Source organism: Peromyscus californicus, unplaced genomic scaffold, assembly GCF_007827085.1.
Source record: "Peromyscus californicus insignis strain IS unplaced genomic scaffold, ASM782708v3 Scaffold_12__1_contigs__length_115047231, whole genome shotgun sequence".
In the NCBI taxonomy this organism is placed as follows: domain Eukaryota; kingdom Metazoa; phylum Chordata; class Mammalia; order Rodentia; family Cricetidae; genus Peromyscus; species Peromyscus californicus.
The window spans coordinates 67340166-67361109 of NW_026294413.1; the positions used below are offsets into that span (position 1 = coordinate 67340166).

Below are 20944 nucleotides of genomic sequence, written 5' to 3' on the forward strand. Positions count from 1 at the left end.
GGTTCAGTTCCAAACCTTACATGGTAGCTCATAAACATCTGTAACTCCAGGTCTATGGGATCCGATGCCCTCTTCTGACCTCCGAAGGCAGCAGGGACACATGTGAGGCTTATACTTACATGCAGGAAAAACATGCATGCACATAAAGTAGAAGTAACTTAAAAATAAGAACAAAAATCTTAAAAAAAAATAGATGTTATTCAATCTACAGTGTTGTTCAATCCAGGACTGTACACTGTGGTAACATGAAGTACTGTGGCTTCTATATTAAAGGGTCGTGTCTGTATTCTGGAAGCCCTCTGGTGGCAATACAAATAGTGAAATCTGCCCTCAGTATTCCACATATTTTAATATCTGCACTTTTAGTAGTCTATATAAATTTTTTTAAAATAATTTATTTATTTTTATTTTATTTGCATTGGTGTTTTGCTGCATGTATGACTGTGTGAGGATGCCAGATCTTGGAGTTACAGACAGTTGTGAGCTGCCATGTGGGTGCTGGGACATGAACCCAGGTCCTCTGAAAGAGCAGTTAGTGCTCTTAACCACTGAGCCATCTCTTAAGCCCCCTATAAAATTTAAATACCGAATTAACACTTTGTCAAGCCACCTATTACCCACATAATAGATGATTATTTTCGGAGTGAATTTTTCCACGGTTATCTTCACTTAATCACCCTACCAAACAAAGTCATTTTTGTTTTGTTTTGTTTTTTTTAAACAGGCCTTTATTAAGTCAAATCAATCCAAAAAAAAAGGGAAGGCGGCAAAACTCTTCCAAACCTTTCATCTTTAGGTTAGGCTTGAGTTTCCGTGTTCCTGGCACCCGGGGTCACGCCTTCTGTTACAGCAGATGTCAAGACTGCACCGGTTTACTCTCCGGAACAACTTAGCTGTTGACCAGTGCCCGCCGCAAAAGAGCGCGCAAAGCGCATCCCCTAGCAACGTTTGTGGCGGTGATGCTGGGAGTTGTAGTTTGCGTGTGCCCGAGGGGCCTGCGCGCAAGCTCACAGGGGCGGTAGGAACCACACTTCCCAAGAGTCATCGGAGCAGGCCTGGGCGGGGCCAGGCGAGGAGGCGGGGCTCTGGCCGCCGCGGTGGTTGTGGCGGCTCATTCGTAAATGCCGCGGCTACTCGATGGTGACTGTATCATTGGTTGGAGTGGTCTGAACCGCTGGCTCTTCGTGGAACGGTAACTGGGGGGCGAAAGGAGCGGAGGAGCCCGTCCGGTTCCTGAGAGGCCAGCTCGGGCTTCGGGCTGGCGTGGCGCGGAGGGCCGGGCGCCGGCGGGCGGGCGGGCGGGCGGCGGTGGTTCCGGGGCTTTTAAACCCGCTTTGTTCTCCCGAGCACCCGGGAGATCGCCCCTCAGGGGAGGGCGGTGGGTGTTTCTGTCCCGGGTGAGGCGGACAAGAGGCTCCGGTGACGCGCGCTGGGGACACTGTCTCGCCGGGTCGGGTGTAATGGTGCCGCTTGATGTCCTTCAGGGTCCATCCGGGCTTCTCCAAAAGCTTTGTGGCTTTCGAGAAGAGTTGTGTTTTGGGGGGAGGCGGACCTGTCAGCCGAACGTTTTCACGGTCTGAATTGTCCCCGCATATCTTCCTCCGCCTCCAGTGCAGATATTTTATGTTTTGTCCAGATAGCTTTAAAGATGTCAACCTTTCAACTAGTCGGCTTTTTAAATTTTTGTATTTTTAAAGACAGCTTTATCGATGTGCAGTTAATTATGGCAATGCCTACAGCTTCATGAACAGATGCTGTGTACTTCAGATTTTAATGTCTGTGTCTACATTATATACTGTTCTAGACATTTTATCACTTGTGGTTTACCAAGGCTTTCATATTAGTAATAAAAAGCAGACTTGGGGGGAACACTTTTGGCGTTCCTGAGACAAGGACTTGATGTAGTCCAAGCTGGCCTCCAACTCGAATACTGCATTAAGGCTGTGCATCCCCAATGCCCGACTGTGACTCAGTATTTCTATGCTTAAAAATGGCAGTAAGTATATTTTTAGGATCATAGTAAGGGAATTGTTGCAATGGTACAGACGTTTTAGTCCTTTAAAAAAGGGAGTGTGTGTGTGTAAAGACAGTGTTATGATGCTGCCTTAAATCAACATTACACTTTTGTCAGTCTAGTAGGGAGTTATTGACTATTTTCACGTTACAGAGTGACTTCGCAGTTTGTTTACTTTCTAAATTTAGATTTTTCTTATTTGTCTAACCATTACTATTTTAAAGTATTGTGTCTATGATTTGTGTTGGGCTCGTGCATGTCATGGCTCATGTGTGGAGGTTCCGGCACCAGCTCAGGCTTTTAAGCACATTACCCACCTTGAGCCATCTCTCCAGCTCTGAAGTCTCTGTTTTATTTCTTTGTGTGAGTGCGCACCTCTCCCGTGTGTGTGTGTGTGTGTGTGTGTGTGTGTGTGTGTGTGTGTGTGTGTGTGTGTGTGTGATTAAACCTATGTCCACAGGACGCCCTAGGCTCCCAGGCCACCCTTCTTCCACTATACCTTCTTACTTTCTTTCTTTCTTTTTTTTTTTGGTTTTTTCGAGACAGGGTTTCTCTGAGTAGTTTTGCACCTTTCCTGGAAATCCTTTCACTCTGTAGCCCAGGCTGGCCTTGAACTCACAGAGATCCACCTGGCTCTGCCTCCCCGAGTGCTGGGATTAAAGGCGTGCGCCACCACCGCCTGGCACCTTCTTACTTTCTCATCTGCCTTATGCTCTAATACCTGACTCTCTCCACTTCCTGAGCATTTACAAAGCCAATGCATCGTGGATGGACTAGGGATGGGTGGGGATGGGAACATGAGGGATCAGGTGGGGGATGGAGAAGAGTACTAAAAGAGGTGATTGGGAAAGGGCGGGATTTCAGGGCGAGGTAAAAACCTAGTTCAAGGTGGTGTTAGTGTGATGACTTTTGTTCAATTCCCCAAATGGGCAAAACAGTAAGTGTATAATAGTACCTGACATTGGCTGTGCCTTCTTGATATATATATATTTTTGGAATTGAAGAACTTAAGGGTATCTAAGATCCTATAGTTTTAGGTTAACTGATCTAGCATGTGTATATCTTACTAATTAAATGATTAGATCGTAAGTGTCCTGAGGTTTCTGACCTATTTAGATTCTGAGGGTAAAACTCAAATCAGCCAAGCAGTTTACTGCTCAGTTGCTTTTCTCATTAAAGTCTTTTTCTTTTATGCTTGCCTATGTATATATATATATTGTGTGTGTGTGTGTGTGTGTGTTTGCGTGTTTGCACACATTTGTATATGTGCTGTGCGAGAATGCTGAGTTCAGAGGACAGCTTGTAGGAGTTGTTCTCTTCTTCTACCTTGTAGGACCTGGGGATTGAACTCATGCCATCAGGCTTGGTGGCAAGCATCTTTACCACTGAACCACCTTGTCACTCCCTGTTATAATCTTTTGTGTAGTTAATACTAATTTTCCAGCTGGGTTGAGGCTTGGGCTTCTTTGGGCAGAGCATATGTAACAGTTTTAATGAAGACTCATTGTTGGATTTCTTTTTTTACAGGTGCTGAAAGTCAGTAGGTGTTCTGGATTTTCCAGTGTTTAAAAGGATCTTTAGACGGAAATGTTCCTGATGCCAACCTCTTCAGAATTAAACAGTGGGCAGAACTTCCTAACCCAGTGGATGACCAGTCCTCGGGCTGGGGTCATATTGAATCGAGGATTTCCTACTTTGGAAGACGAGAAACAAGCAGTTACAAATGTCTCTTCCAGCTTCCCGGTTAAAGCCACCCGCTTTTCCAACAGCTTCAGCATTAGTAGTGAAGAGGGTTCATTCCAGGAAGAAGAGAAGCTGGAGGCTGGAGGACTTTATAAACTACAGTCAGAAAACTCCGAAGCCTATGCAGTCTTTCCTCCAGTTAAAAAGGAACCAATGGTGTCATGTCAGGATGCCCCTGGGTACCAGGAAGATAACAAAAACGACTTTATGCCTGATCTTGCGAGTGAACTCAAAGAAGTGGCTAATAAGAACCTGCTTTTTAAAAAACTGGAACAGGTAGGGTTTGGCCCGAGCGATATTTGCATTGTTATAGGTGTTGTATTATTGGTTATCTTGTCTTCCCTTTTTGTCCTCTGTCTAATGTGAAACGTTAAGATGTGTTTGATACACATGTACAGAATGTAGCCGTTAAGGTAAATTCATGGTTTTAAATTGCCAACTTGTTTGGTAAAAATGAAGTCAGAAATGGTTGATCAACCATCAGAAAATATTTGATGTCCTGGTATACCCCATCCCCTTGTAAGACTGGAAGGAGTCACTTTCCCCGTTTCTTATTTGAGATACTAATATTGTTCCCTTTAGAAGAAATTAGATTTTAGTGTTCTTGTAGCAAATTTACTTATGGGGGGGTGGGAATGTCTTTTTTGAAATTATTTACCAGGGCTGATCTGGGAAGGGAGGATGAAGGAATTAAGATAAATGATAAGGGGTGTCGTGAAGTATAATATTACTTGATTTTACATTTAAAAAGCTGAAAGAAGTACAGCAGAAGAAGCAGGAGCAGCTGAAGAGGCAGCAGCTGGAACAGCTGCAGAGGCTCATGGAGGAGCAGGAGAAGCTGCTCCTCATGGTATCTGGGCAGCACATGCTTCCAGGTATGTCGTTTGTACATAGCCATCAGTTAATACAGTGAGACAAAGTTACAGTGCTGCTTACCTTTAATTGCTTGGCAGATTATTTCTACGTTCCTCTGTCACAGGGAACTCCAGCTTCTTCAGGACCAGGTAGCTGGACACCAGTAACTCTACACATAACTTAGCTTTCCTTCTCCTAGGTTTTTTTCCCCCTCAAATCAGTGAGTGCTAGCTGGGGATGTAGCTCAGTGAGCACATGCCTAGCATGTGTGAGGTCCTGGATTCAGCCCCCAGCACCACGTGCATATGAGAATGCCTTCAAGCATGGCACGTACACTCCAGAATGCTAGGGAGCCTCTCTGATCCCAGTATTATGTAGACCAGGTTGGCTTCAAACTCACAAGAGGAAAGGAATTTCATCTTAAAGCTTATAAATCCATGACTTAGAGAAGCCAGGGCAGGATCCTGAAGGTAAGAGTTGATGCAGAGGCCACGGAGGAGTACTTGCTCCTCATGGCTTGCTCAGACTGCCTTTTTTTTTTTAATTAATTAATTAATTAATTTATTTATTGATTTTACTACAGTTTCCCCTCTCTTTCTCCTCTCAGTCCACCCCCGCCCCCTAGCCACATTCGCTTTGCCCCCCACTCCTCCTCCCTTTCTGTTCAGAAAGGGGCAGGTCTCCCATGAGTATCAACAAAGTATGCCATATCAAGTTGCAGTGAGACTAAGCATCACCCCTTGTATTAAGGCTGAGCAGGCAACCCAGTATGAGGAACAGGGTCCCAAAAGCTGGCAAAAGAGTCAGACAGCCCCTGTTCCCGATGTTAGGAGTCCCACAAGAAGACCAAGCTACACAACTGTGTCATATATACAGAGAGCCTAGGACCTAAGTCAATCCCATGCAGGCTCCCATTGTGTCAAAGCTAAGTGTTCCAAACTGTATAGGGCTAGATCCCACATTAGTAACTGCAATCTGCTCCCGTCATTCAATCATATCTGTACTTTACAGTAAAATGTGTCATAGCCTGTTATTTGAATTATCTTTGTTGTTCATGGATTCTACAAAGCAATTATAAACTATTCAGTTATTTTAAGATAAGCTAAGTGTGGTGGTGCACTTGGGAGGTAGATCTCTGTGCATGGAAACTATTCAGGGCTACAATGGTAAAACTGTAGAGCCAATTCTGCCTGATTGCAGAGCCGTGTGTTCCTAGGGTAGTAGATCAAAGTGGTCTCCTGTGTGCTGCATCTGTTAACAGAAAGCATCCGGAGCTAACCAGAGAAAACAGCATTGAAATTTGACCTGGAGCAGTGGTTTGAAAGCTTTTCTGATCTCATTCCATAGGAACAAAAACATTCTCAGTCATGACTGAGGACAAGCAAGTTCCATGTCATCAGTGCTTATTGGTGTGCCTGGTGTGAGTAGTAGGGATATTTTTCATTTTGTCTGTGCCCTTCAAAGTGCTGAGATTAGCCGGACGGTGGTGGCGCACACCTTTAATCCCAGCACTTGGGAGGCAGAGGCAGGTGGATCTCTGTGAGTTCGAGGCCAGCCTGGGCTACAGAGTGAGTTCTAGGAAAGACTCCAAAGCTACACAGAGAAACCCTATCTTGAAAAACCATCAAAAAAACAAAACAAAAAAACAAAAAAAAAACCCAAAACAAAACAAAACAAAACAAAAAACCCAAAAAACAAACAAACAAAAAACCAAACAACCAGCCAACCAAACAAAATGCTGAGAGTACAGGTATGTACCACCATGTTCAGTTTATTCAGTATTGGAGGTTGAACCCAGGGCTTTATGCATGCTAGGCAAATACTCTACCAATTAGACTATATTCCCAGCCCAGTCCTACTTGTGTAAATTTTTAAAAAATAATTTATTTTTATTTTATGTGCATTGGTGGTTTGCCTGCATGTATGTTGTGTGAGGGTGTTAGATCCCTGGAGCGGGAGTTACAGACAGTTGTGAGCTGCCATGTTGGTGCTGGGAATTGAACTTGGGTCCTCTTGAAGAGCAGTCAGTGCTCCTAACCATTGAGCCATCTCTCCAGTACTTGTGTAAATTTTTATCTGAGGTGGTGGTTTGAATAGGTATGGCTCCCATAGACTCATGTGTTTGAATGCTTGGCCCATAGGGAGTGGCACTATTAGGAGGTATGACCTTGTTGGAAGAAGTGTGTCACTGTTGGGGTGGGCTTTGAGGTCTCATATGCTCAAGCTACGCCCAGTGTGCCTGCGGATCAAGATGTAGAACTCTCAGCTCCTTCTCCAGCACCATGTTTTCCTGCATGCTGCCATGTTTCTCACCATGACAATAATGGACTAAACCTCTGAAACTATAAACCAGCCCTAATTAAATGTTTTCCTTTATATGAGTTGCCATGGTCATGGTGTCTCTTCACAGCAATAGAAACCCTAAGGCAGATGGTAACATTGCCAGTGGATCATGTTTCACAAATTGAAAGAAGTAAACTGGAACAGTATGTTTGTTTCTTGGCACTACCCTTTAAGGGACATATTTTAGATGTTCAGGAAGTGCCTGTTTTGTTCAGATACTGTGCTGGACACTGAGAATACAGAGAAAAAGACATTGGCAATGAGTGTGCCAAGTGTGGCTAGGTGAAGAGGGTCGGCAGGGTGCGGGGGGGGGGGGGGGGGGGTAAGAAATGTGGATGCTTTTTTTTTTTGAGAAATATAGAAAGCCCCTGGATTTTTTTTTAAATCATATATCTATTGATTATCGACAGGTAGATAAAGAGACAGGGACAGGGACGGGGTCTTACTAGATAGCTCTGGCTGGCTTGGAACTCTTAATGTAGACCAGGTTGGCTTCATACGTACAGATATCTACCTCCCAAGTGCACCACCACACTTAGCTTATCTTAAAATAATTGAATAGTTTATAATTGCTTTGTAGAATCCATGAACAACAAAGATAATTCAAATAACAGGCTATGACACATTTTACTGTAAAGTACAGATATGATTGAATGACGGGAGCAGATTGCAGTTACTAATGTGAGATCTAGCCCTATCCAGTTTGGAACACTTAGCTTTGACACAATGGGATTTTGAATTTCATAATTTGATTTTCATTTTTTTATTTTGGTCCTGGAGGTTAGACCTAGAGACATGTACGTGCTAAGCATACACTTTATTATTAAGTGCCACAGGAGATTGGTTTTCAGACTTTGTGGTCTCAAGACTCTTTGTCTTTTTTGTGACAAGGTCTAATTTGCTGCCTTCTCAATCTTTCATTAAAGACAATGGGTTTATTATGGCATTTTCATGGTATATATTCATTGTACTATGGCCGTATTTTCTATCTCTCTCTTCCCTTCTCCCCAGTTGCACTCTTAAATTATTGAAGATACTAAAGAATTTTTTGTTGTAAAGGATGTAGTTATGAGTAAGTTATGGTGTTAGTTAGCCCTTCATTGCTGTGACGTAATACCTGAGATAAACAATGCAAGAACTGTTGATTTTGGCTCACTGTTCTGAGGTTTCAGCCCATGTTGCTTGGTCCTGATGCTGTGGGCCTGTGGCAGCTTCATTTGCTGTGGTGGGAGAAGGTGATGGAGGAGCTGCTTGCTTCATGATGGCTAGAAGGCCGTGTCTTCTTCAAGGCAACACTCCCAGTAACCTAATTTCTTCCCACTAGGCTCCACTTCCTAAAAGTTCTGTTATGTCTCTGTAGAGTCACCAGCTGGTGACCAAGCTTTTAGTTTATGTGTCTTTGTGAGGCTATATTCTGGAAACCAGTGTGGAGTTTCCTCAAAAAGTTGAGAACTGATCTGCCACAAGACCTAGCTATACCACTTTTAGGCATCTACCCGAAAGACTCTACATTTTTTTGAATTAAAAGAAGTCAGCTGATTATCATTTACTTCTACATCTGGTCTCCTTTTATATGGCTATGTTATTAGGGGGAAAGGAGTACTTAATATCTTTTTCAGATAACTTTGGATATTCCTCTTTGTGTGCTAAGCAAGTGGTTTTTTCTTTTCTTTCTTTCTTTTTTTTTTTTCCTGAGACATGGTTTCTCTGTGTAACTGCCCTGGCTGTCCTGCAACTTAATTTGTAGACCAGGCTGGACTCGAACTCACAGAGATCCACCTGTCTCTGCCTCCTGAGTACTGGGATTAAAGGCGTACATCACCATACCTGGCTGCAAGTCGTCTTTTCTTAGTGGCTGTTCCCAGCATGGAATCTAAAACCTTATCAATGAACTTTTCACATTTTAAATAAATTGACTATCTAGACATTGTGAATATTGTTTTTAATATATGACTTAGTGCAATGGTTATCCAGAAAATAGTAATCCATTGACTTATATAGGTCTTCAGAACATTGGCAGATTGCACACAGTACAAAAAATTGCATGTAGCTGGGTGTAATGGTGCATGCTTTTTAATTATAGCCTTTGGGAGGCAGAGGCAGGCAGATCTCTGTGAGTTTGAGGCCAGCCTGGTCTACAGAGTGAGTTCCAGGACAGCCAGGGCTACATAGTGAGATTCTATCTCACAACAACAACAACAATTGAGTGTGTTAATATTATGATGAACTCAATCTTAAAATCCTGAAGTACTGTAAAGCTGCAAGATTCACCGTAGTAGCCATTTTCCAGAATTACAAGTTTTACTTGAAAGGCCAAATTATGTGTTTAGCATCAGATACCATGAGCTGCTTTCTTTGAAGTCACAGCATTCTTTTTTTGAGAAAATGTCTGTTAAAAATGCAAGTTTAAATAATTGTGGTTTGCCTGCCATTCATTCTCATAAAACAGAATGATATTCTCTGAGTAAGATGAGTCTGCAGTTCAGTTACACAGGCCCTTTTTGATCTGCAGTAGGAATGATTTATGAATAATTGCCATTGTTCAAGGTTTGAGATTTAATAAAATTAATTTTTTATATTATTTGAGGACATTCCTTTATTTGCTTATTTGTCTATCTATTTATTTTTTGAGACAGGATCTCATTCTATAGCCCCAGCTGGCCTGGAACTTGCTGTGATGACCAGACTGGTCTTAAATTTATTATTGTTTGAGAATTTCATGCATATATATATTTATGCACATTTATATTTATACACATATATGTATACATACACACATATACATAGATATATTTTTATATTTATTCCCACACTCTACCTGACTGCACCCAACACACCCTTCATGGCTCACTTGAGTCTGATTAATGTTTCTTGTATATGCAAGAGTATGGTGCCATCTGCTGGAACAGGGACAATCTACCAGGGGCCACATGCCTGAAGAAAGCTCATTCTCCTTTGTGGTGGCCCACACTTTTTAATCCCAGCACTCAGGAGGCAGAGGCAGATGGATCTCTGGGTTCGAGGCCAGCCTGGTCTACTATAAAGTGGGTTCCAGGACAGCTAAGGCTGTATACAGAGAAACTGTTTCTCAAAAAAAAAAAAAAAAAAAAAAAAAAGAAGAAAGAAAGAAAGAAAATTGGCTCTCCTTTTTCCAGTAGTCGTTTAGCCAAACAACAGTAGTAAGTAGGTTTACTTCCTAAGGCCTGTAACCTCCCCAGGCATGCGCTTTTGACCAGGTTTACAGTATTACTAGAACCAGTTCCCTGCTGTGAAGCAGGCTGAAAATTCAATAAGAAAACAGTTAAGCCCAACAGGCATTCCACTATTGCAGCAGTGGTCCCACTTTGTAGGAGACCCAGCACCAGGTCAGGCAGTTGATGACCTTGCTCCCTCAGCATCCTGCAGAGCATCTTTGGGCACTATGAAGCATGACTGCTGCATTTCTTTCTTTTCTTTTTTTTTTAAATTTTATTTACTTATTTATTTATATTGCTTTTTTTTAGTTTTTCAAGACAGGGTTTCTCTGTATAGTTTTGATGCCTGTCCTGGATCTCGCTCTGTAGACCAGGCTGGCCTTGAACTCACAGAGATCTGCCTGGCTCTACCTCCCGAGTGCTGGGATTAAAGGTATGTGCCTCCCCCACCTGGCAACTGCAGCATTCCTAAGTAAAACTTTATTTGTAAACTGTGATGCACAGTGGTGGCAAACACTGACTGCTGACACAAAACTGCTGTCCTTCCGTGAACTAAGACTCCAGCAGTTTTCTAGCTTGCCGTTGCTTTACCAACGGATCATTTATGGAAGTAGTTTGGTGGTTTCCTGAAAAGGTCTTGAAGATCATTAGGTTATACTTTGAAAATAGCTACCCTGGGATATTTTATCAAAGAACTCATTAGATTTAGCTGGGATATCTGCCACTCCAGAATATTTAGATGCTGGGGTGGGTGGGGGGAGGGATAATGAAAAGTTGAAGCTGACTTTCTCATTTTAGATGTGGGCTGGGGGTGAAGTGGACACAGAATGGGCAGCACTGATTACTTTATGGTTTTGAGACAGGTTCTCATTTATCCCTGGCTGGCGTTGAACTCAGTATATAGCTGAGGATGATTGACTTTCTGGTCCTTCTGCCTCATCTTGTGTGCTGGGATTAAAGTTACGCACCAGCATGTCTGGTTTTATGCGTTGCTGGGGATCGAACATACTCTAATCATGCTAGGCAAACCCTGCCAACTGAGCTGCATCCCAGCAGCAGTGACTGTTTTATTGACCACTTCTCCATGTGTCTTTATCCCAGATTTAGGTGAGGCAATCAGGTGAACAGGGCAGGCGGCAGGATTTCAGGGCTGGTATAGCAGACAACATCTGGTATGCCGTCCATCCTCTGAGAAGTGATGTTTAGAGGCATACAGCCTGGCTGAGACTTAAACAAAATAGACAGAAGTAACATACACTTAGAAACTACAAAGTCAGCCATAATTTCTTTATCCAATATACCAAAATTTTAGGGTTGATCTGAAGGAGAGGTGACTAGTTACTAGTCACAGTAGCTAATGACAGCCCAGATGGTTGTCACCACACTGCTTTGCTCCTTCCTGTGCCTGCCTGTCCCTGGATACAGTTGACAGCTGCTGTGGCATTTTCACAGATGCCTAGGAGTGGCAACTTCTGAGGTAGGCATGCTGCAACTGTGCCGTCTGCACTCTGTAGAAAATCTAGTATAAATATTCTCTAACCTTAAAGTATGTGACGTTTGTTTACTTTGAGTAAAAATGTTGTACTTTTGTTAAATAATGTACTAATACGGAGAAAAATGCTTTTATTATTCGGAAACTACTTTATGGGGTGAGTGATCACTACTTCATAAAAGTCAGAGTATTGTAGGATGGTCTCAGCTTTGTTAATTTTTTTCTTTATTCATCTGTAAGGTACACTACTGCCTGATGACCAGAGCCAGAAGTATAGATCTCCAGGAAGTTTAGCCTTGGGAGAGAAAGCCACTCCCTTCCTGCCATCACATAGCTACGCAAATCCAACCCAAGAAAACCCGCATGCTTCCAACATTTTACCTGATGAACAAAGCAATTTCTGTAGAGCTACTCATCAAGATTCTGTCTTAACTTCAAAAAATGCTTCTGATGTGTTTGATGAGTCCCCATATCCAGAAGCACATGTGAGAATAACTGACTTAAAGGAAGAAAACCGTGACCATCCTTCAGGTGAGTCCCATAATAGAGTCATCAGGCTTCGAAGACAAGGGTCAACCTTCGTATTTTTCCTCCATCCTCTGCATGGTCACTGACCTGAGCTGGGCCAGGATTTGACGATCTGAGAACAGTATTGATACTCAGGCCTGCTACAGACTTCACAGGTAGCATGGGGTCTTCAAAGAGGAAGGCAGCAAGTTCTGCATGGATTATTATTGGAGAGCTTAGAGTTTGGGGTTGATAAAAAAATCTTTCTGGCCAGGCAGTGGTGGCTCATGCCTTTAATCCCAGCACTCGGGAGGCAGAGCCAGGTGGATCTCTGTGAGTTTGAGGCCAGCCTGGTCTAAAGAGCGAGATCCAGGGAAGGCGCAAAGCTACACAGTGAAACACTGTCTCGGAAAAACCAAAAAAAAAAAAAAAAAAAAAAAAAAATCTTTCTGATAGCTTTGGCAGGTGAGAGCTGACAACCTGCAGGTCAGCTGTGACATGTGAGAAACAGGTTTGTGATGGGAACTATTACTCATAATACTTGGGTTGTCTTTGCTGTGCTTCTGTGTTCCCAGCAATGAGACAGATTCCTGCCAGAGAATTGGTCTCATCGATGGTAGCCAACTCCTGGAGCTCACTTGGCTTTTCTGATGGATTTTCCCTACCTTCTGTCTTCTGTGTGCGTGCGTGCCTGATAGAGAGACGGAGAGACAGAGATGGGGGAGGAGGCAGGCAGGCCAGGGATAGGATCTAGAGCCTTACGCATCCTAGGTAAGTGCTCTACCACTGTGCTATACTCCTCTAGCAATCTTTTTGTTCTTTTTCCCTTTTACTGTACATGCATGTGGGAGTGCATGCATGTGTGTGTGCACGTGCATACGGAGGCCCAGTGTTGATTTGGGAATCACCCTCCATCACTCTTCCATCTCATTCATTAGGGCAGAGTCGCAGTCAAACTCAGCTTCTCCAGTATGGCCAGTCCTGCTCTGGGGATCACCTGAATGCCTTCTGAGGCTGGAATTATTAGGCATGTCACCATGCCCACGCAGCACTTGTGGGGCCCTGGAGATCCAGACTCCAGTCCTCATGCTAGCATGGCCAGAGGTTTGGTTTGGTTTTGGGGACAGGATTTCTTTGTAGTCCTGGCTGTCCTGGAACTTGCTTTGTAGACCAGGCTGGCCTCCAATTCATAGAGATCCATGTGCCTCTGCCTCCCAAATGCTAGGATTAAAGGTGTGCACCACCACTGCCCAGCTGATGGCCGGAGTTTTAATCACTGACCCATCTCCTCAGTCCAGTCAATTAAAAAAAAAAAGTAACAACCATGCTTCTTGTCCCATTTTCTTTCTTTTTTTTTTTTTTTTTAACATTTTTGCAATTATGAAGATCATAATACTGTGGGTTTTTTTATTCACCATGGAAAAATTTGGAATGTTCTGTAATCATCATTATTAGAATAACCATCAAATAATACATCTATTTAATACTTTTTGTGGAGACAGTTATTTTCAACATTTCTAAAATTTAATGTATTTTCATGAGTTTTTTGGTAATTTATGTTACAGAAAAACACAGCATCATAAAAAGTGTCTGTATGTAGCATTTAGAATTAGTTCTCTTTATGCCTAATACATTCTTCCCAACCTAGAGTAACTCATTGATAAAGAAAGGTCAAATACCCTTTCCTTTTTTTTCTTTTCCTTTTTTTTTTTTTTTTTTTTGGTTGTTGTTGTTTCTTGTTTTTCAAGATAGGGTTTCTCTGAGTAGCCCTGGCTGTCCTAGAACTCACTCTATAGTCCAAGCTGGCCTCCAACTGAGATCCACCTTCCTCTGCCTCCTGAGTGCTGGGTTTAAAGGTGTGTGCCACTACTACCTGGCAAACATCCCTACTTTTCAAAACACGACTTTTTGAAGAATGTCATGTATCTTAATTGTTTTATATTTTTTATCTTATTTTAAAAAATCCTTGAATTTTCTAAATATTTTGGCATACATTTTTTCTTTTGTTTTTTGAGATAGGGTCTTGCTCTATAACCCTGGCTGGTCTTGAATTTATGGCAATTCTCCTGTCCCTGCCTCCCAAGTGCTGGGATTACAGATGTAGGTCAGCCTACTTGGCTATATTTTCTTTGACAACTGCTTTCTTTTGTTTTTGTTTTTGTGGTGCTGGGACCAAACTTAAAGCCCCTGCTCACAGGGCAAGTGTTCTACACTGAGCTAAATCCAAAGCCTATGGACTGTGTAGTAACTTGTGATTGTCTGATGTCTTAAACCTTTATTCTGCATGTTTTGAACTAAACTGTTCCTAATTCTTATTCTAGGAGAAGGTGTTTTGCCATGTTGGGAAAAGAGGATGGGGAAGAGTCAGGAAGGGAAGGATATGAACTTACAAAAAAGTGGAGATTCCTCAGAAGTGGTTAATGTTGAAGAAAGGTATGACTCATACTCAAAGTAACGAGAAATGGAACTACTTGGTATTTCTCCTTATTGAGCAGTATGTTCGAAAGATCTGTGCTTTCCTTGTTTTCACTTGAATATGCTTCCAGGCATAAGGTTGATGATATAAGCTATTGGATACTATTAAGGAAGAGACCCTGGTTTGGAAATAGACAGTTCAAGTAGTTTTCTCACTTAAAAACAAACAAACGGGCTGGAGAGATGGCTCAGAGGTTAAGAGCCCTGGCTGTTCTTCCAAAGGTCCTGAGTTCAATTCGCAGCAACCTCATGGTGGCTCACAACCATCTGTAATGAGATCTGGTACCCTCTTCTGGCCTGCAGGCAGACATGCAGGCACAACACTGTATACATAATAAATAAATAAATAAATCTTAAAAAACAAACAAACAAAACTTTTTGCTGGGCATTATGACTCAAGCCTATAATCCTAGTACTGAGGCTACAGAGCAAAATCTGAAGACAGCCTGGAATATACAGTGTGAACTTGATGTGCCTCCTCCCATTAAAAAAATACATCTTAAATATAATTGTGGAGAAAAGGAAAACCAGATGTTGAAATTTCATATTTGGTGTCAGTTATAAATTAAAATCGCATAATTAGTTTAAGTTAGAGAATTAAAAACATTATTTCAAATAAAAGTATCTTTTAAATAGGCCTTTTTAAAAAACACCTTTGAATTTCTAATATATATTATATAATATACAGGCCGAATAACTTCGGTTTATGGCTTTACTTACATTGTTAAGGACCTTTCTCAGTTTACAAATATGTTACTTACACTATGTTTAAGGTTAAGTAATGCATACGTTACTTTATACATAAGTGTTTGCAGTCAGTGGATGGAGTTCAGAAGGGTTCTTTAGTCCCCCAGGTCCTGTTCAGAGTTAGATAGTTCTGTATTTTGGGGGTTAGATAAGGGTTGTAGATTTCATTAGATTTTCAAAGGAGAAGGTAAATAGAAGTTTTGTTTATTTTGTTTAAATTTTATTTTCTTTATACTCTCTGCGTATGCCACAGTGCATGAGTGGAGGTCCTAGGATAAGTTGTCTACTTCCACTGTAGGTTCTGGGGATTGAACTCACTCAGGTCGTGGCTTACACAGCAGGCACTCTGCCCTGCTGCCATATGGCCAACCCTGTTTTGCTTTGAAATAGTCTCACTGTGTAGCTCTGACTGGCCTCACACTTGCTAAGATTACAGGTTTGTACCACTGTGTCCAGCTTAAAAGGAAGTCCTTGATGTCCTTCAAAAAGTGCTTTGTATCATGGTCTTAGCATGTAGCCATGGCTGGCCCGATGACTCTGTGGAGCTGAATGGCCTTGAACTAGTGGACTCCTGTTTTAATCCCGAGTGCTAGGATTGTTGACGTGTCATCAGACCTTGCTCTCGCTTTCTCTCTGTTTTTGTTCCGGGGATTGAACTAGGGTCTTGTGCATGCTAAGCCCATACTCTGCTGTGAAACTGTACTCTGGTACCTGGTCCTTATAAAATATTAGTTTACAGTGCAGGCTAAGGTATTTAAATAATTTTACACAGCGTATAAAATCCTCGCATTGTAAGTTGAGTGTTCCGCCCCTTGTTTTATGACTAGGCCTATCAAAGCTGCCATTAGAGAAAAGAAGCAGACATTTGAGGACTTTGTAGAAGAGCAGATGCGGCTGGAAGAGCAAGAGCTGAAAGAGAAGCGGCTGCGGGTGAGCGGGCGTCGGTGCCGTCTCCATTAAGTGGCCACCATTCTCAGGGGTGGCCGGCTTTGGAAATGACGGAAATCACTTGTATGCACACTAATTGGCTTTTGTCTTTCTTCTTTAGGAAGCAGAAGGACCATTGCTAATGAAAGCAAAACCCAAGCAACCATTTTTAAAACGAGGAGAAGGTTTAGCTAGGTTTACTAATGCTAAATCCAAGTTTCAGAAAGGGAAAGAAAGTAAACTAGTGAATAACAGCCAGAGCCCACCAGAGGACCAGTCAGTATGTAAAGCAGACAGACAACACTTGCAGAGGAAAACTGCTCTCATAAATAAAGACCTGTGTGCAGAGACCCCCACTGTTAAAAGAGACAGTAAAGCTAGAACCAAGGCTGGCTCTGCCTCACTCAGTCAGAAATCGAAAGTGACTAAGATCAATATGAGGGAAAGTCTCTCTCCACCAGGACTGAAAGTACAGATGGGGAAGAAATGTGATGGACAATTTAGACACCAGGTCAAATTAGAAAGAAATGCACAAGCTAATAATAAGGAAAATGTGCCTGTATGTGTAAAGCCCTGTGATTCTGGTTGCAAGGTGTGGAACAAGACACGGGGCAGAGAGAGACTTCCTCTTTCCACAGAGCCAGTTGACTGTGTGGCTTCTAAGAGCCTGATGAATGAGACAGTGAAAGAGACAGAATCGTCCCTTGACATTTCTCTTCAGAAAAAATTAGAGAATTGGGAACGAGAAAAAGAAAAGGAAAACTTGGAATTAGATGAATTTTTATTTTTGGAACGGGCTGCTGATGAAATATCTTTTTCTAGTAATTCCTCATTTGTATTAAAAATCTTAGAAAGGGATCAGCAGATCTACAAAGGTCACAGGATGTCGTCTACTCCTGTCAAAGCTGGGCAGCAGGAGAAGGCGCATCAGATGGATCCCAGTGGGCAGAGTAACCGCAGTGAGGGTCCCCACCAGAGTGCTGCATGTGAAAGGAAGAGTGAGGCCATACTCCTGTCACTGGGTCCAGGGTCCTCACCCGATGGTTTGAGGGAACTGTCCTGTAAGATCAGTAAGAAAGCCTTCCCAACCAGCCCTTCTGACGGTCAGGGCCGATGGGATGCAAGCGATGACGACATGGTCAACAGTGCCAGTAGCTCTGATTCTGAGGAGCAGCATGATGTTACCCTAAAACCATCCACTGAGGCTGCGGAGAGGGTCTTCAGCAACAAAGAGGATAGTCCACAAGTCTGCAGTGCTAAAGGACCTTTTAGGGACACCGGGACTCAAGAAGATAAATGGAGAGATGCTGATCTGGATCTGTCTGATAAAGAATATAGCAGCGAAGAGTCTGTCATAGTTGAAAGCCTGAAAAATAAAGTATCTGAGCCATCAAGATTCCCCTTATCTCAAGATGTGAATAAAATTGACTTTGATGATGAAAGATCTTGGACAGACCTTGAGGAGAATTCATACAAGCATAATGTTATTCTCAGAGATGAAGCCATATATGGTACCCACCAGACACAGTACCCCATTAAGAGTGAAGTATGTATTCTGGACAAAACAATAAAAAGGAAGGTTGCTCCAGTCAAGAAAGGAGAAGACTTCAGCAAGTCCGACAGGAGCAGAAGCCCCCCTCCTCCATCTGACTTGATGATGAAATTCTTCCCTTCTTTGAAACCAAAGCCCAAATTAGATTCACACTTGGAAAATGAACCCAAATTAAACATGAGTCAAGACCAACCACCAGGTAAGTAGAGGCATGAGAATGTTACAGGCATTGCCACTGCACTGCTCTTTTTTATGTGCATATAATTTTCCTGTGGTTTATCTTTGGCACAGTCAAGTCACCAGCACCACTACTCTTGTCCTTTGGTGCCATGGAGGGTTATTTAAATGCACACATTGCAGTTCCACAGCAATGGATCTGATAACCTAATTTGGGTACTAAGTAACTGTGAGTTTCATGGATATATGCTGGACAGAGGGTGATGTTTCAGTGTGACACTGGTATTTCCTTGTGTTGCTACTCAGAATGGAATGCAATTTAAAAATAATTTCAGGAGTTTTCCATGAAATATTTATGGCTTGTTGATTGCTTGAAACTGAAACTGAGAAATTCCAAGTTGTTGATAAGGTGAAGCACATGCATGAGTGGGAGTGTGTGTGTGTGTGTGTGTGTGTAAAAGAGAGAGAGAGAGAGAGAGAGAGAGAGAGAGAGAGAGAGAGAGAGAGAGAGAGAGAGAGAGACTGCTGTACAATTTCATTTTGTTTCTTTCCTTACACTTGACTTTACCCCCTTTCATGGTGGTACAGACATTACCATGTATTCCATTTATACATTCTGAAACAATCCACACACAGAAAAGTGTATATATGAGTATGTATATATAATATTTCTACAGAAATGAAAACATGCTTCTTAGAGATATTTTCCCATGACTTAAGATACTTTAAAAAAAGAATTATGTGTGTGTTTGCCATATATATTTGGGTGGCCGATGAGGCCTGAAGAGGGCATCAGATCCCTTGAGCTGATCCTATGGGTGTTGTGAACCATTTGAATAGGTACTAGGAACCAAGTTCAGATCCTCTGGAAGAGTAGCAAGTACTCCTAATAGCTAAGTCATCTCTTCCAGCCCAATGTTTAAAATTTTAAGTTTGTTCTAACATACACATAAAACTCTAAATACCTAGCTAAAAGTGTTGGATGCTTTAAACAGAAATTATAATTTAACCAATTTAAAATAAAAATAATACTTTTTATAGGAATTTTGAATGCTTGAAAATGTAACAAAGTAAAAGTATTTATAACTAAAATTTCCAAAAGTAAATTCCATGCCATTTGGGGGAGGGGGTTTCCTTGTAGATGCTTTTCCTATGTACTTTTATTATGATAGGGACATATATTACAATGTTCTGTCTGCAACAGACTTCTATCTTGTTGTATAGACCAGATGTGTCTTTCAGGAGCGTAGGACTAAGTGATGAGGTGATTGCTGAGAGAGTAAAACATTCACTGTTGGGGCTGGAGAGATGGTGCACAGTTCAGAGCACTGCTGTTCTTACAGAGGGCCCAAAGGAAGTTTCCAGCACCCACATGAGGTGGCTTACAACTGTCTGTAACTCCAGCTCCAGGGGGTCTGATGCCTCTGGCCTCAATGGATACCACACTCATATGTACATATCTACATGTAGACAAACATACCTACATATAACTTAATAAAAAATAGTTTTAAAATTCAGCCATTTAGCCGGGCAGTGGTGGTGCACGTCTTTAATCCCAGCACTCGGGAGGCAGAGCCAGGCGGATCTCTGTGAGTTCGAGGCCAGCCTGGTCTACAGAGTGAGTTCCAGGAAAGGCGCAAAGCTACACAGAGAAACCTGTCTCGAGAAACCAAAAAAAAAAAAAAAAAAAATTCAGCTATTTACTTATAAAATAGCAATCTTGATAAGAGGAAAAAAATCTGAATCTACCACCCTCCCCACCCATGTGTGTGTGTGTCTGATAGGATGTTGACAAGTTGACCAGGCTGGCCTGGATTTGCTATTACTGTCCGGCCTGCCAACAGTCAGCTGGGTAGCCGGGTAGAGGTGTGCGGATTGAAGAGACAATGAAGAAGACAGAAACGAGTCGAGAGGTCTGCTGGTCAATGCCAGACAGCCCTGAGTTTATTTCACAGCCAGTTATGTACAGTCTTGAAGGACAGAGGTAGAACAATGCACAGCGCAGGCATTCAACCCTATCTATCCTGCCTTGCGTCAAGGAGCAGGCAGTTTCTTTTTCTATCTCAATGTACCTCCGGCTGGCATCAGCAGCCTGCATCTAGCTAGATAGTGTGTTCCCTCTTGTGGGATAATCAGAACTTTCTCACAGCCCTTCAAGGAGACTCTGTGGGCTAATCAAAACTTTCTCACAGCCTTGGAGCAAGCAAGCTTGAACTCTATTGACTCAGAATAGACTTCAGATTCAAACTGGGAAACTGAGTCAGTTGTGGGCTACCGCAATGTACCCCAAGCTGCCTTTGAACCTGCAATCCTGTTCCTTCCATTTCCAGAGTGCTAGGATTACAGGTATGTCTATGCTCAGCTGTGTTTCTTTGGTATAATTTAATAATAAGGCTTACATTTTGGTTTGGTTATTGATTATCCCTTAAGATCTCATGTTAATTATTCATAGTCTATATTTGCTAGTTTTTTAAAAGATGTGATTTAAACCTTTTTTTAACCTCTAATATCAGTCCTTTGTTGATCTGGAACTTATTATGTAGACCAAGCTGGCTTTGAACTTACAGTAATCCTCCTGCCTGTGCTTCCTGAGTGCCAAGATTGCAGGCATGCGGCAGTCCACCTTGGTTCTTTTAGAGAGCTAGGTCTTCTGTTTTGTCCCTATGCAGTGTGACAACAGGTTCAGTGACAGACCTTCTTGGCTACAGTATTCACAGGTGGCCCAGTGGTTAGTTGTAAGCCTCCTGGAAAGTTCAGACTTTATCATCTGTTTTATAGGTGACAGTGTTCGATCTCAGGTTTTGAGAGAGAAAGTTATTGAACTGGAATCAGAAATAGAAAAATTTAAAGCCGAGAACACATCTTTAGCTAAACTTCGAATTGAACGGGAAAGTGCCTTGGAAAAACTGAGGTAAGTT

At 42.2% G+C, this 20944-nt stretch overlaps 1 protein-coding gene across 5 annotated transcripts in view; it reads left to right on the forward strand.

Moving 5' to 3' along the window:
- The first annotated feature begins 1078 nt into the window (after nucleotides 1-1078).
- Cenpj (centromere protein J) overlaps nucleotides 1079-20944 on the forward strand; it is a 40103-nt gene continuing 20237 nt past the window's right edge. Inside the window, exons 1-9 of one of the 5 annotated variants that reach the window (XM_052733127.1) lie at nucleotides 1079-1192; nucleotides 3542-4033; nucleotides 4509-4632; nucleotides 11882-12172; nucleotides 12724-12831; nucleotides 14473-14581; nucleotides 16198-16300; nucleotides 16419-18048; nucleotides 20805-20937. In XM_052733127.1, the coding sequence (XP_052589087.1) occupies nucleotides 3602-4033; nucleotides 4509-4632; nucleotides 11882-12172; nucleotides 12724-12831; nucleotides 14473-14581; nucleotides 16198-16300; nucleotides 16419-18048; nucleotides 20805-20937 (2930 nt within the window). In that variant the 5' untranslated portion in view covers nucleotides 1079-1192; nucleotides 3542-3601. Of the gene's footprint in view, nucleotides 1193-3541; nucleotides 4034-4508; nucleotides 4633-11881; nucleotides 12173-12723; nucleotides 12920-14469; nucleotides 14582-16197; nucleotides 16301-16418; nucleotides 18049-20804; nucleotides 20938-20944 lie in introns of those variants that run through there. The other 4 variants (XM_052733128.1, XM_052733130.1, XM_052733131.1 and 1 more) reach the window with 4 other exon arrangements.